At 39.1% G+C, this 16,360-nt stretch overlaps 1 protein-coding gene across 1 annotated transcript; it reads right to left on the minus strand.

Moving 5' to 3' along the window:
• Nucleotides 1–1,083: 1,083 nt before the first annotated feature.
• fap (fibroblast activation protein, alpha) lies at nucleotides 1,084–16,320 on the minus strand. Its single transcript, XM_078174488.1, has 27 exons — nucleotides 16,157–16,320; nucleotides 15,972–16,053; nucleotides 15,669–15,750; nucleotides 13,408–13,497; nucleotides 13,201–13,295; nucleotides 13,018–13,092; nucleotides 12,804–12,856; nucleotides 12,639–12,711; nucleotides 12,255–12,375; nucleotides 12,011–12,165; nucleotides 11,736–11,833; nucleotides 9,335–9,464; nucleotides 9,194–9,232; nucleotides 9,018–9,116; nucleotides 8,850–8,920; nucleotides 8,695–8,748; nucleotides 8,426–8,550; nucleotides 8,206–8,256; nucleotides 6,067–6,165; nucleotides 4,731–4,800; nucleotides 4,438–4,632; nucleotides 4,214–4,268; nucleotides 4,014–4,113; nucleotides 2,177–2,235; nucleotides 1,996–2,068; nucleotides 1,752–1,825; nucleotides 1,084–1,549 (listed from the first exon to the last, which is right to left on the minus strand). The coding sequence occupies exons 2-27, from the start codon at nucleotides 15,972–15,974 to the stop codon at nucleotides 1,448–1,450; spliced, it is 2,241 nt and encodes a 746-aa protein (XP_078030614.1). The 5' UTR covers nucleotides 15,975–16,053; nucleotides 16,157–16,320; the 3' UTR covers nucleotides 1,084–1,447.
• Nucleotides 16,321–16,360: the final 40 nt, after the last annotated feature.

Genomic DNA, 16,360 nt, shown 5'->3' on the forward strand with positions numbered 1-16,360 from the left:
ACAATAGTTGTAATGGGTTATGGTTAATGTTGTGAGTTCTTGCACCATAAGTTAAGTTGTGCATGTGGTTAGTGATCTCAAGGTCAAGCAGCAAGTGTGCTATTGTTAAATAAAGAGCACTTCCAGGTTCAGGGTTCATTTCCCTGCTGCCTTCTTGTTACCAAGAAACCCCAGCTGTGTGTTCATATATGAATAACTCTCCAGTGTTGTCCAAATTTACTTGGGTGACAAGTGAGCTTTAAAAGTTTTGTTTAAAAGTTTTGTTTTAATAAGCTTCACTTTGACTTGAGTAATATGACCAAACTAAAACATGTTTAGGGTTTATTGAGAGGGACAAAATATGCACAACTTAACGGTGTCTAATATTTAGGGGGATATAGTGGCATCTAGTGGTGAGGATTGCAGATTGCAACCAGCTGAAAGTTTTCTTCAATGTTGGTTGTTCAGGAGGTTTTTACTGGAAACCAAATTACCTGCAGAAGTCTCTTCCTCTCCAGAACAAACTGATCCGGTGATTTAAACCGGTCAAAACACTAAATAAAGCAGTTTCATGTTACAAATTACTATTTCTCCAATGCTGTTCAATATGTCAGAGACGGGGCCGCTAGCTCAGCACCTGCTAATGTGTGCTCACCTTTTTTCTCTGATAATTTAAGATTCAGAAGTTAAGGGCCGAATTAAAGGTCTCTTACTTTCGGATTCGGTGATTTAACCTGGTAAAAACTGAAGTACCAAAAAATGTGGCGTTCTTCCACCGCTGCTTATTGGGGAGGGCCTGCTAACGACAACCTATCTAGAGGCAGTGTTTGATTTGGCTGCTCTGGGCTACCGTACATGATGGTGCCACATAGTGATCTCCGGGGACGAAGACCTGCTCCATGTGTAGATAAAAATTCTAAGGTAACAAAAACTCAATGATTCTTATTTTCAGTTGATTAAACATAACTGAAAAAATACTTATTATATTGCATTTCTGCCATTATATCCCCCGAAATCCTACACACCGGACTATTAATTCTTTTTAATTGCATGTTTATACAGTAGGGCTGTGTGGGAAAATAATTTGAACTAAAAAATGTACAATCAAACTTTCAAAACAATGTTTATTTAATAAAACATGACTGCAACACAAATGCAGCACTCACACAACAAACCAGTGTGGTGATCTATTGTATGATATCATATTCACATAAAAAATGTTTTAACCATAAATGCATGCAGTGGCTTTTATTATGTTTTATATGTTAGACATTTTGACAAAGGTTCCCTAAATTCATATAAAGTACACATGTTCATGTGTGAGAACAATTGAACATCTATTGCACATAAAAAACAAATGCACAGACTTAAACCTGATGCTTCAGAATATCAGCAAAATAATAAAATATATATATACACATTAGAAAAAAAAGCCTGTGTTCACTAAATGCTGTCGCATTCTTCACATCTATTTGGGATTAACGAGGCATTTCTGCAGGAAGTGGCTCATGAGGGTGTATATATGATGGTAGGATGATCCTCTGAGTGTGTGGTCCTTGTCAGTGTACCACTGAAATTAACACCAAAATCAGATTAGTGCACAGAAATTAAAATACTTAATTCCACGTAACATTATCAAATTATACACGTTAAGTCATACATATTCTAGACTGTGCATATCAAGACATGGCAGTTTTTAGATTTCTATTTCTCTCATTAAATCAACACCATCAGAGCCAATAGTAGCACCACTTCCCTAAGCCAATATTTACCATCGCCTCAAAGTCCACTTGCTCGTCCACCAGAGCTTTGGAGATCTGTGCTGCTTGCTGAAAGTGGACATTATCTACAGGAAAGACAGTGCTTTCAATACGTGACTTAACATCAAATCTCAAGGCAAATAGAGTCCATGTGTGTAAGGCTTTACGGTGTTACTGTGTTACCTGGTGCACTGTTGAGAAACAGGGTTAACACATGCTAAGAGATTGAAAAGAAGAGTGTTTGGATGAAACGTACCATCTGCTGTGCCATGAACCAATAGATAGTCTACTGTTTTGAAGTTCTTCGCTCTGGCCGTCACTGTAGAATTCTGTTAAAAGTAAACACCCCTGTTAATAAGGTATTGTATGTCTCAAGGCAGAATACTGCAGTAGTTGGAAAAGATTATTGTGATAGGGCTGACTTGTTCAATATTTACTTTGTAAGAGTCTGAATTCTCCGTAGGTTTGCCCATGTAGCGTTCAGTGTACACTGCATCTGTAAAAGTAAACGCAGTTAAGACCACAAATACGCAGTGCATTCTATACAAATTCAGGCTGTTGTCATGCACTGTTTGAACAAATACCTATGAAAAGTAATGCACCATAATTTGTATGAAACACACATAATCATGAGCCAGTAATTTGTGTATAACCAACGCAGTTGGGAAAGCTGCAATGACGCTAACGGGAATAGGGGAGCAGTGAAAAGGCCAAAGGTCAGCATAAGGAGGCAGGCAGGGGTAGTGGATGGGTCACAAATCACAGGACTTTCCTCCAGGAGAGTAGTGTTCTGTACTGTGTAAAATAAAGTGAACTTTGTGTCATTTTAAGGTGTATCTTCACAATGTTTCTTTTCCTAAACCTCACTTATGTGGCCTAACTTTACTTGCTTAAACCTAACCTATGTAAATTTACATTAAGTATGTAACATTATGACACCATTAATGGGGAGCTACTTTGTTAGATATCATACAAACTGTTGTATATGCATTTTCGTAACATACATGGCCGAATGACATGCTGTAGTGTATACAGCTCATTACAGTTGCTCACTATGGAACATTCAAGAAAAGATGAAGAAAGAGAGATTGGAGATGTTACATAGTAGGAAACTCAAACATTTCAAACATCAGCGATGTAACTTCGTTCTCAGAAATAGCCTGTTCTCAAATAGCTGGCTGTTGGCAATGACTAGGTATAGGTAGGTAAAGGTTATGAATGGGCGCTGCATAAGTTTATTTAACAGAGGGAAAAAGGTTTTCAGATAACTGACAAAATCTAAATAGAGATTTGAATCCTTAAAGGACAACTCCATTGATTTTAAACATCAATGTCCGTTGACGGGTCTTGAGGTCTGCCTGTGTGAAAAAAGTTGGATAAAGCCTATTGTAGCATCAGAGGAGGGTTTGATGAACTGATGAATTTCGATGAACTGCCTCAAGTGATGTCACTCGAGTCAGCATCAGCTGGGGCTGAGGACTGCAAGTTTGAAAATGATGGAGTTAGAAAAAAGAAGGCTTATTTGACGTCAGTAGCCTGCTCCTTAAGTCTGCTTTAGGTTAGCGGCTCAAGGCTACATTAGCCACCAAATCTCAGACCAAACTTGCATCGGTTGAGTTGTATTGTGGGTAATGTAGGTACCAGGCTCTGACAAGGCGGAATAATGCATGGAATTAAAAAAAGACGAGATCGCTGCTGCGTCAACTTTGATACAAAAACCTGTCTGTCATGAGTATGACAGTGTTTTAGAAGGAACAAAATGAACAAAAACAACCAATCAGAGGCGAGGAGTCTCTAATACTGCTGTCAATCACTGCTCGTGAACTGCAGTCAAACTGTCAAACTAGGCAGCACTTACCAAATATGAATCAAGATTCTGCCTATTTCTCGCCTCAAATGTTTTCAGAAACATATTTTAGTGTACTGTTTACCTGTGAATTGAGAAAATCCGGCAGGTGGGTGGTGCTTACACCTTGGTCGACTGTTTCCAAAATGGCGACCGGGTCAGAAACATTCTTAGCAGTACACTACAATACGTTTCTGAAAACATCTGAGGTGAGAAATTGGCAATGCAGTTACATAATCTTGATTCATATTTGATCAGTGCTGCCTACTCTGACAGTTTGACCGCAGTTCACAGAGTGACTGACATGACTGACAGCTGTGTTAGAGGCTGCTCCTGTTTTCAGTGTGCTGTGGTGATGTCAAAGGAAGACTATAGTGCTCTCAGAATAAACTGCAGAAAAATATATAAGTGCATGTGTGTACACCAACCATAATATTCCCACTTGGCAACTGGGGCAACTGCTATTCCACACTTGAAGAGTCCAGTTCCTGCACCCAAGGCCATTGAGGTGACGTAGCCACCATATGACTGAAGGTCAGAATTGATAAAATTAATGAACGAAAAAACACTGAATAAAAAGTTATGTATATGAGAAACACAGAAAGTAACAAGTGATAGTGTGACTTACCCAGCCCCATATTGCTATTCTGTCTTTGTCAATAAAACCCATCTCAATGAATTTCCTACAACACAGAGATCATTTATCAGAAAACAATGTCATAACCACATTTCTCTTTATTATGAAATATTTATGAATATCATGTCAAAACATCAAACAGCAAATGAGATCACTTCACAGTGCGTGTCATATCACAGAGGTTACTGAATGTTGACTGTTCAGACACACTTTACCTCACAGCTGTTATCTGATCCTCCACTTCGAACGTCCCAAGGCGCTTGTAGATAGCGTGCATTATTTCATCACCTCGGTAGCCGGTTCCCCTTCCATCAAAGCTGGCGACAATGATCCCGTGTGAACTGGAGAGGTAAGTGCCCCAGTTCAGCTTGAAACGATAGTCCACCCGTCGACTACAGGGGCCGGCATACCTGCACAGGTCAGCAGCAGATGATATATATATCATTAAATGTTAATGAATGCTCACTAAATTATACTGGGACGGAGCGGTGAGGAGTATTGTACTTACACATCAATAAGAAGAGGATATTTTTTTGACTTCTTGAAATTGGGTGGCAACATCATTTGATACCAAAGATCTGTTGGAGAAACGTAAAATTATAGAGACAAATTTCAAATAATTCTTGGTTTTACTCCAATTAAACCATTTACGTCCATCCAGTATCTGATAATGATCATTGTTTCTCTTCTAAGATGTCCAACATCATGGTGATTAAAATACATCAATATCAATCCTCCAGTTACAGTCACTTAGTAAGAGTAAAACCTCATTTGAATCTCCCTACATGGTAAAATATTTCTGAATTTAAAGTCCCCCTCCACTCAGAAATGTATTTTGCTTGTTGTTCCTGCACTTGATGTTTGACCCTCACTGTGCAGCATAGATACTAGAGGACTGTTTTTACATTCATCTGCTGAAGGGAGAACATTTCTCCATGCTCACCTAACATGTGAGTTTGTATGAGCAGGTTTTTGTGGACATCACACATGGTTTAGAAGCCAATCATAGTCCAATATGAAACGTGAAACCTCTTGTGGACATCTTGTGTCCATCACTTAAACTTTTGAAACGAAAAATGTTTGCATCAATTTTGTTTTTTCCAATGAGGAAAGGCTTATTTAGTGTGTGTGCAAAAACACACCAAACACAGATTATTATCTTACATGCATTCAAACGTACTGGAGGGGTTTGGAAGGTGTTATGTCCTCCCGTCTTGCAGCTCACTTGGACCCCCCCTCACACCTGCCTGCAATTGGCTGATCACCTGACAGCGCGGCAGTTACTTTCAGGCCTCCGCTCAGAGGAAAATTTTGCTGCTAGTTTTTTCTTTGTCTTCACTAGACATAAATCGGCTTCTTTTTCTGGAGATTACTATATTTTTATCTGTTCTTTCTGACCCCCCACCCCTTAGGAGAAATTAGGAGCAAAAGAATAAATCCGCAAGAGTTATTTTGCTGTGCTCATAGGCTTCTCAGAGGTTTCTCAACTCTAACAACAGATGAAATACAAAGAGTTGAGACTTAATTTTGATCACTAAGACAAATTTTTTGAATTATGCAGGCTCATTTATAAGCTAATCAAGTTTTCTTGTGGACCTTGCTGTTATCTCAAGAACAATTGAAATTGTGGACCAGCAGTCCATAACCCCAAAACTCTTCATTTACTATTGCAAGCATTGAAGAAAAGCAGCAAATTCTCATATTTAAAAGGCTCAAACAACAAATATTTAGCATTTTTGCTTGAAAACTGACTAAAATGATTCATTGATTATCAAAATAGTGGGTGATTAATTTTCTTTTGATCGACTAAATGATTAATCAACAATCGCTGCAGCTCTACTCACCATATCCTGCAATCTTTAGTGTGCCATACTGCATTGTTGGCATTTGAAATTCAGACAGAATACTTTCCAGCTCCTTGTTCTCTTCAAGAACTGCGAGCTCTGAAAAAAAAAAAAGGATAATTGAACTGATTGTCATACTGGTAATAATTGATGTGCACAAAAACCTAATATAAAAGTGAATATCAAAAGCATTTCTCTGTGTACAGCACAAACAGTTAAGCACCTTTACAACCTGTCAGCTGTCTGATTCAACCTGAACAGTCAGTTACACAAAATATTCCAGTTTTTTTATTCCAGTTGAGATTCTGATTCTTCAGAACACTCCTAAAACTCGAATAATACCAGCATGCACATGTCTTGATCAGAAGATGCTTCACTCAGAAAACTGCCTAATTTGGATTATCCAGGAGGAACATGCTGTTTACATCAGTGGTTCCCAACTGGTCCAGCCGCGAGGTCCAGATTTCTCCTTAGTCATTGCTAGTTTAAGGTCCACACAGTTTAATACATTCAGCATCATACTTGTGTTTGGACATGCAGTTGAGCTAGTTTGCTGTCTCTGTTAAGTCCCTGTCTGTTAGTCACTCACTCTACAGCACGAAACGGCACTTCAAAATAAAACCTATGTGTCGGAAATTCACCGTACTTCAAAATAAAGTGTGTTTTTTACAGACTTGACATGTTTATGAGTCACTTGCGGTCAATTCAGAATGGACTCACGACCCACTTTTGGATTGCAACCCACCAGTTGGGAAGTAATGCTTTACATGACCCTCATCCAATTCAGAATATCGTCATATTTCAAGTAATTGTGGAATATTTTTGTGCATATGTGGAACATACAAAGCAGATCACCATAACACATTGTAGCCTTTAATTTTGTATAACTGACACTGAGAGCACTGAAAAATGGGAGAATTTCTTAGTTAAACGACAAGAAAAGAAACTAATCTGTGATACAATAATGACAATAGGTCATGAAAATAATAACATACTAGTCCATACCCACTGGTAGCTTTGTCACCTTCTACCTATGCCAATCCTCAATGCCTATGTGCAGTTTCACATAGACTGACCACGTCAGTGAGTAGAAAAACGTGGGACAAACAGAATGACACACTGACAGTTTGGTGATTATGTACAGCATACCATACCATGACTTAGTCTTACCAAAAAAAAAGACCAACAAAGACCCCAAACATTGGGCCACAGGGGGAGCCACAGTGATCGGTCGCATTTTAGCCATTTTTAAGCATTTTTCTGTTGTTATAGCGCCACCCAGTTGCCAATTAGAGCTAAATTTCTCCAGTCACCTTGAGGCGTCCTGTTCTACATATCTACCAAGTTTAGTAAAAATCCATATGGCGGTTAGGCCTAGATAAGAAATTAGCTCTCTAGCGCCCACATTTTGTTTGATGGGGTCAATAATGGAGGGGTCCCCTCAGATTATGTGTGGTCATATGCCTACAAAGTTGCGTGGTGATTGGTGAAACCCTTGAGATGTTATACACCTTTATGTGATGAGCCACGCCCTCCGCAATATTCATTGCCTTATAGAAGCTCAGTTTTAGTAAGTTTTCCAACTTTTGCCAAGAGGGAACTTTAGATATTGGTCCCTAGATTATGTTCACCCAGTTTCATGCAGATCAGTCAAACTTCCTAGGAAGAGATCGATTTGAAGTGTTTTTCAAAAAAAAAAAAGGCAGAAAATCTATATAACCACAAGTTATGGGTTCTTGAAGCAAATTTGTTCCTCATGAGGAGAGGCATCTCTATGCAAAGTTTCATGTCTCTATGACATACGGGGCATGAGATATGCCCATTCAAAGTTTGCAATTTCAATCGGTTGCTATCGCACCCCCCTTTGGCCAATTGATGTAATATTGTTTCATTCGCATCCTCCCATGACCCTCTACCACTGTGCCAAATTTCACATGGATTGACCAAGTCAGTGAGGAGAAAAACGTGTAACAGACACACAGACAGAGTTTTCGTCATTATATAGTAAGATAAATGAATAAATCTGCATCTCTTCATATTTGTAGAGTGCATAGTGAGATGGCAATATGAAAAAACTGAAAAATATGCAACTGTAATAAATATTTCAACAACAGACTTGGGATTAGTGAGTATACAGACCTGCACCTGAGCCCCTGTTGTCCCTGAGTGTGTAGAGGGGCAACCCAGGTCCTGGTTAAGACAAAAATAGAAAATGCACAAATAGCTGATTATACGTAACGTCTGCTTTTTGACTTCTTCACTCAGGTTATCGTCACAGATGCTCCCAACCACAGATAATCCCAACACATGGACTGTGAATGAGTTATTGCTTAAGAGCAAATGTGGATGGGTAACTGACCGTAGCAGTCCATTCGGTAGAAAGAGGCGTCAAAGCTGAAGTAAGCAGAGTTGTACTGACACCTGTCCTTATGCAGGTCGCAGGTGAGACACTGAGGAGCAGAGGGGCTGTTTCCAATCGCAACCCTGGTAAACAAACAACTCATGTCATTCAGTTCATCCAAATGTTGTAATATTTGCTGTGCTCCTGTTTATTGTTTATTGGATCCTAATTAACTTCGGCTAATGTGTCTGTTAGGGTGCATCACACAGATAACAGGAATTCCTTACTTGTAAAGATTGTTCTTTCCTGGTATGCCTTGGTCCTGATTACTCGCAAAATATCTGGGGAAAAAAATCACAATGTCAGACTTACATGTATTTACTTAATAATATTCTTCAAGGTTTATGTCGTTTTTCTAGAAATGTTTGACAACATCACTCACATGGCATTGTTTGTTAATTTGGATATGTAGATGACTTCCCACTTCCCAGAGGTAATAGGTGTTGCTTTGCCCTTCGAAGAAACGAGTGAACCAAATACTCAACACCAAAGACACGACAACAGCGACTGAGCAGTACATTTTGAATATATACAAATGAAACATACTTACATCTTTTATATAATGGATATGCTTGTAGCCCTGAGTGTCACTCATAACTTTGTAGAAACTGAGCTTATCTTCAGCCATAAAAATAGGTAAGGGCATGTACTGAAAAACAAGGTGAGATTTTATTGCCATGCATTGAATCAAACAGTGAAAATGGTGGTAACGTTTTGGAAACTTACATGGCCGACCCAGCCTGTCTTACTTGTTTGTTCAAATTTCTATAGAGAGCAGAGATTATTGCACTTCGTTAGCATTTCCCCATAAGACCGTGAAGTCAACATGCTGGTCATGATCCAGAGAAGCAGAGAGGTGACAGCTACCTGCTTTTCTTGCCAGCTGCTTCCATCAAAGTCATAGATCTGTACAACCACGTAATTCTGTTTTCTTGTGACCCACTGCACAGCGACGCGTTCGTCTGTAACCCAGGTCACTGAGCACAACATGTGATCGCTGAGCAAAGGCAACACAAAGTGACAAGGTTAAGGCAGACCATGAGGATGTTGTATTTGCCTCTGTTTTCAGTGTAGCTTGCTTTAGAGGAAAACTTAATGCATATTTTCCCATGTTTTGGTGTCTAATGGAGACAACACATTTTAAAATCGGTCCAGTATTGAGACGGACTGCTGCAGGTGCAGTGGTGAAACAGGCTGCAGTGTTATCCCTACAGACAATTCTCCTACTGTCAGTTTATGTCCATTAAAAGTGTTTGTTTTTGCCACTGACAGGCTCAGATTGTTCAAACAAGTGTCTGACAGCATGACAGAAAGGACCCGTCAGAGAAGTTAAATGCTTTTCCTTACCTTTTGCCGGACTGTTTGTTATTGTAACCAAGTCTCTCTCAAGGAGAAGTCTTCATCTCATGACAGTTGACTTGTTGCAGAAAAAACAACGGTGAACACATTAGTGAGAGCTGAAGAGAGGAGTACCAGGAAGAACTTGTGTTGGAATAGAGAAAGTGGAGCTTAGTGTTATATAAAATAGCATTGTCATGGCTAAATATTTAGCTTTTGAAAATGTTGAAAAGTCCATGAGATGTTGGAACGAGACTTCTCCTTGAGTGAGACTTGGTTACACACACCAACAAACAGATCGGATCAGCAAATGGTTAAGCCAAACACTTAATTTCTTTTTGGGTTGCTGTTCTCAATTTAGGTGTCCTAAAGCCCCGTTTCCACCAAACACTTTCAGTATGGTACCAAAAGTAACCCTTCAGACATGGTACCTAGACCCTAGCATTTCCACCGCAAACAGTACCCTTAAATGTGGGCATGGTTGTTGTCACTCACTGCTCCGTCCAGCACTCACTGTAATTCCTTCTTTATCAGTCTGCACCTTGTTTATTGTCCACAGAACGAGGCTGCACGCCGAGATTTTCAGCACAAAATACAACAGGCTGCAGTGAGATATTTAAAGATAGCAGGTTTGTGCATTTAGTCCTTCTAATCTAAGACACTTCCTGACGCTTCTTTTTTCTCTGAGTGAGGACTAGAATATACGCAGTTCATATTATCAAGTCGAAATATTTTTAAACACTTGAAGATCCACTCGTTACTAAAAGTCTGCGTCATCCAAGAGAGACAATAAAAACTAAAGTAACAGTCAAACTTGTCTTATTGAAATTTAAGGTGTGCTGATGGATTCACTTTGTCACCTTATGCATTGAATGACATTACAAGTAAACATTCCACCTTAAAAGTCCCCGGCAGTTGGCCCAGTGAATTAAATTATTTTTTCTCCAACTCCAAAGAGACAGCAAAACATCCTTTCATTTTATAGTTATAGATTACTAATGTATGCAAGACTCCTCATGGTATGAATAGTGGTTATAAAACCAGCCACAACTCAGCCCTGAGCAGACTGACCGTCTGCTATTCGCAATCAACGGACTGCAGTGTTCACAGCTCCATCTTTTAGTACCAGATCTGTGTGCCAGGTACCCCAACAGAGGGGTGAACAAAAATGGGGACAGTACGGAACGGTTCCATTGGTACCATCCACAACTTTTCACAGTGGAAACTGAAAAAATGTGTGCCGAACTTAACTGTACTGTACTGCTCCGTGGAAACAGGGCTGTAGTGTAATTGCTTGGTGGTGCCCCCTTGACAGTAGTAGTTATATTTGTAGTAGTATCAAATTAATATTTAATTTAATGTTAATTAACTAAACATTCAGCCCAAATTCTATTGTATCCTTGTAACAATCGAAAGGCTAACTACAGAGAGGTGAAAATGTAATCAAGGTGTGGGGGGTGGGGAGGGACACATTTCACAATTGTTTTTTATTATGTAGAGAAATAATGTATATCACATTGCCTGTAATGCTTTAATGGTGCCTATTGTAGTTGTGCTTCATCTTAAATTTAAATAATTTACCATAATGTTTATGATTGATGATCATCAGCTGTTTTGGTGCCCTCTCCAGCACTTAATGCCCTCAGCTGCCCTGACTTCTCTGTGTTTTCCATAATGTTGTCAGACACTTCGAAAAACAATCTGAGCCTGTCAGTGGCAAAAACATGCACTGTTATAATATGTATATTGATGCTGCACAATCTCCCATAGGGATTACACTGCAGCCTGTTTTGCTGTAGCGGCTGCAGTGGTCTCTGTCATACTGGACCAATTTTAAAAACTGTTCTCTCCATTAGTCCCTTAGACACAAAAACATAGGGAAATATGATCCAGGTTTAAAAATACTGAACAAAGTGAAGAATATACAGACCCAGAGGCTACAGACGCAGGGGGAACCACCTGTGTGCGTTGGGATGGATTTGTGGTATCAATCACATACAGTTTCACTTTGGTTAGGGGCGAGCCAGCCTGCAGCAAATGCAATCAAAAGTAACATTGCCATAAATTACTGACTATCATGAGAGTGTGAGGAGGATACATTGCGGACAATATGAACAGAGAATTGCCGATATAAATTGTGCTATATACATAAATACTATCAGGGCAGAATATTGCATGTTTGAGAAAGGCACATGAGTGTCCCACCTTTGGATAAGGTACAGCCACTGTTTCAGGATACTGCTCAGATCCATACCAAGAGAACTCCACTTTGTGAACGTCTGTGTCATTGAACTCTGCATAAGTCAAGTATTTCCCGGTGGACGACCACCATATTGCCCCATTAGATGCAAACACTTCCTCTGAAATTGATGGGAGAAAAAACGTCTTAAAGCATCTTCCATTTTGAGAAACAGAAGCACATATCTGAAAAAAGGAGAACATTAATTACCCTCATATACCCAGTCAGGAATACCATTGAGGATCTCATTCTTTTTCCCATTGAAGGTCACCTGCACAGCTTCAGCAGTGACGTCGGATTTGAAGTAAATGTTGTAGTCAAAGACATAAGCCTGCAAAGCAAAATGTAGATATAGTTTATAGTTTTTGATGATTTTAGTTACAAATGTCATACAAATCCATACTCAAATTCACAACTTTAGTTTATTAAATACACTTTATAGCAAGAAATGGTTTGCGAAATGCGACATGTCTAATGTTGCCTCACATACCAGGGCAGCATATTTCAAAGCCAGTTATGTTGAAGCAGCTGTGATATTGTTAATTACAACTGAATGTGAAGACAAGGCTGCGCGATAACACGGCGTAAACTTACATATTTGTTTCCTGTTGGGGCGAAGGTGAAGTACTGCACAACGGTTGGAAGATTCACAGGGGTAATAAATGTTCTGGAAAGAAATATGAAAGTAACTGAGGGTGATGTGCCTGTCCATATAATGACAAATGATGTACTGTGTCACAATAAAAGGCAACAACTCACGAGCTCTCCCTGTCATAGATGGAGTAAGAAGCTGTGAAAGAGTGTCTCCATTTCTGTCAGAGTGCAAACACAGAACTTGTTTTCCTATTTTCCTCATCAGATTTTATGATAATAAAACTTAAAGTGGCATACACAGAAATATTTTAAAGAGTTTAGTCAATGTAAAAATGCATGTGCAAAGCTAATTAGGGAACATGCACAGGGAGTTTCTCACCTTTGTGAAATTGCTTTCAAAGGCGATGTATCTATAGTCACCTGACAACAGATAATCATTGGCATCCACCTGAGCCTGCAATGAAAATGATAATGGAAATATTAGTATAAACCACAAGTTATTACTGACAATGTTATGTTTATTGTTGTAAAATGCTCATATTTGAAAATATATGTATATTACAAATGTTGAATTGCTCAAATATAGTGACTCCTCATTTGTTTCAGCATTGAAGAGGATGACATTTCCCTCTCTTGTTTTATGCAGATACTCCTTGTCTGCAGACATAAAAGACAATAAATACACTTGTGAGAGGTTTGTACACAACATGAAGATTCATATATTGTCTTGACCAAAAGGACAGCTTGTATTACAGATTTGACCTGTTACCTGATATCCAATACAAGTTGTAGGCTTTCCACCTAATGGTGTCATTGAAGTAATCTTCAATGGTGAATGGCCTCTTGGCAACACCCGATTCTGAAATGATGCACATGCTGCATTTGAGCTTTTGCCATCAACAATATAAGAAATCCAGTAGCAGAAGTATTCATATATTTTATTTAACCCTCATCGTACTGACTGGGGTAGACCCAGAGGTGTACTTGTCGTATTGTCGTTTCTCACAGGTGCTTTATTCCAGTTTTCAGGACTTTGTCAATCAATTTGTTCCTAATGACTTCATAACATTGTTTTCCTATTCCCCAATGCAGTTTTAACAGATGGAACATTTTATTGAGTTCATGTTTGCTGTGGTCCTGATCTAAGGTACCACATGCTATCAGGGGTAGGGGGCACTCATCAGTAAGTTCAGGTGAGTCATTTCTTTTGAAGGAGACGGATACAGATGCAGCAAACAGATTTCCTCATAAGATGATATTCAAAGTCAGATCACATAATTTCATAATAGAAGTTCAAGGAAAACTCCTTTTCCTGCTGTGAACATCCAACTCTCGGCTGGAAAATCTACTCAAAATAGGTGTTGCCTTTGCTCCCAAACACAGACAGGATGGTAGCAAATGTTTGCTCCTCCTGTCACATGCCAGTATGTCCTGAGCATAGCATGAGCCAAATTGTTTGCTGTAACTGCCTGTACTGTGAGGTGTTCATAGCTCTGTGTAAACGGCATTAATTTTACAGTATGTACAATTTGAAAAATCTAAATTTGAAAACTTTACTCAACCTTTATTTTGATAAGGGGTCATGCTGAGACCAAGGTCTCTGTCTACTTTTGTACTGAAAGACTTTATTCCTTTTTTTTTTTTTTTTTTTTAAATTTTGGGGTCAAAATGACACTGACTGGTTTTACCAGATTAATATAACACAAATCATGTTTGAAATTACTGAAAAAATAAATGATATGGATTAACTTCATATCTACTGTGTATACAGCTCTGCAGGATGAAAAGGTGGACACTCCTCTTATAAGAGAGAGATGGGAAAAAGATTTAAATATCCAGATTGCAGAGGAACAATATTATGGTTTAAAACAGATTAATGAATGTTCTATTAATGTCAGACATTGCCTTATGCAATCTAAAATAGCACAGAGGTTGCATAAGTCCACAGGTGTCAGTCTAACGAAGCCATTCTAATACACTGAAATGTGTCCTAAGATTCAGAAGTACTGGTGCAACATTTTCCATAGACATTCTTGATTCAAGAACTGGGCCTGAACCACAAACTATTATTTTTAATGTTCAGAGACATTTAACTTTCTCACAACAGCTCAAAGTTGACTTATAAGCTATTTCCTTATGTCAGCTAAGAAATGCTTGCTGATGGTGCGGAAGGATAAAAATATCCCTGATGTGAATATGTGGCTTGAGGATGTTGTCAGTGCTCTTGAGTTGGAGAGGATCAGATTAGAAATAAGCAGCTGGACGTATTTGACACCATCTGGCAACCTTTTATTTAACATCTGGAGAAGATTGATGTAGAATCGTTCAATTTTGTTTTGGGCGTCTAGGTTACTATATATTTTTCTTTTTTTCTATTGTGTTTTTTTTCCTTATAATCTGAATACATACTAAAGGAGAAAAGTGTCTGTATCAGTGTTGTAAATGCACTATCTTTAAATTACATTTGTATATTTACCAGTAATGTCTTTATTTGTATGTATTTACTTGTGATCTGTGCAAACTGACACTGCTCTCAATAAAATGCTTTAACTAAGTGCATATATGTTTGCCTCAGTTGCCTTAGTTAAATTCTGACACTGCAGAAAAGTAAAATGTTACTGTTGGATCAGAAGTGAAAAATGGAGACACGCATCCATCTGTGCGTCACGCGGTGGCGCTAAAACGTCCAGCAGCGTGCTATTACACTGAAAAGCCACATAGGAGCCACTTATAATTCACTTAAATAAACACCTTAGTAAGGCTGCTGACACAAGACAAATGGACAACCAAAAAAGAGTAATTATGACAGCAAGAAAAAAAATCACACAAACTTAAAGTCAGTCAGTCAAACACAGAAAAACAGTTTGTAATACCTGATTTGTACTTTTAGTTTTAAGCAAGCTGTTATGGTTATTCTCACACTTGATTTCACACAGAGAGCACACACACACACACACACACACACACACACACACACACACACACACACTGAGAAAAAACACACACATAGAGGCCTGAGCTTTAACTTACTGCTGAAATAAACCGCAGGGATCGTTATTAACGTGATGACGACAGCCGCCCCCACCACCCCCCACATCATCTTGCTGCAGCCCTGTGAAAGGTGACACAAAAGTTTCAAAAACATCCTCTTCTTGAAATCACACAACACAAGCTGGCGTTGTAGGGTCTGGTTTTGCAATCGTTATATAGGCTACCCTAGCAGTGAGCTTCACACTCTCCACAGTAAGTACTTCACATTTACTCATGTTTTTTTTTTCTTTTGGTATTTAAAGTGACTACTGAAGCTGATCAATTGATCAATCGACTACTGACCATGGTGCAGGAGACGTCTCCGTGAAGCTCTCAGTCTTTAACGGTCCTTGCAGGTCGATGATGTGAAGTTTTAAAGTGCCTTCTTGGACAAGCAGCCTGGTGTTAACATACTCTCACAGCAAAAAAACCGTAACAATGGCTTTAAACTAAATATGGCAACATGAGAAAACCGAGCTCCGTCCTACTTTTAGTTGAAGCAAGGCTTCTCACACTTCCCGCTGCATTCCTGAGAGGAGTCCGACACCAGACAGACAGGCAGAGATGCCTCCCTGAAGTCTGCACAAGTTTCCAAGAGCGCACAACTTACTGGTATTTAGGAAGTGGCTTTTTCACCGAGGGCGCGAGTTATTCCCCTCAGCAACTGTGAGGGAGCAGAAGTGGCTACAGCT

The sequence above is a fragment of the Epinephelus lanceolatus genome, chromosome 14 (assembly GCF_041903045.1).
Source record: "Epinephelus lanceolatus isolate andai-2023 chromosome 14, ASM4190304v1, whole genome shotgun sequence".
NCBI lineage: Eukaryota > Metazoa > Chordata > Actinopteri > Perciformes > Serranidae > Epinephelus > Epinephelus lanceolatus.

What these genes read in the sequence shown, in the direction of transcription:
- fap (XM_078174488.1), bottom strand. An exon ending in TTGAAAGCAATTTCACAAAG is followed by an intron (nt 12,857 to 13,017) that starts GTGAGAAACTCC and finishes GCACTCTGACAG; the next exon opens with AAATGGAGACACTCTTTCAC. An exon ending in AAGTGGACTTTGAGGCGATG is followed by an intron (nt 1,550 to 1,751) that starts GTAAATATTGGC and finishes TGTTAATTTCAG; the next exon opens with TGGTACACTGACAAGGACCA.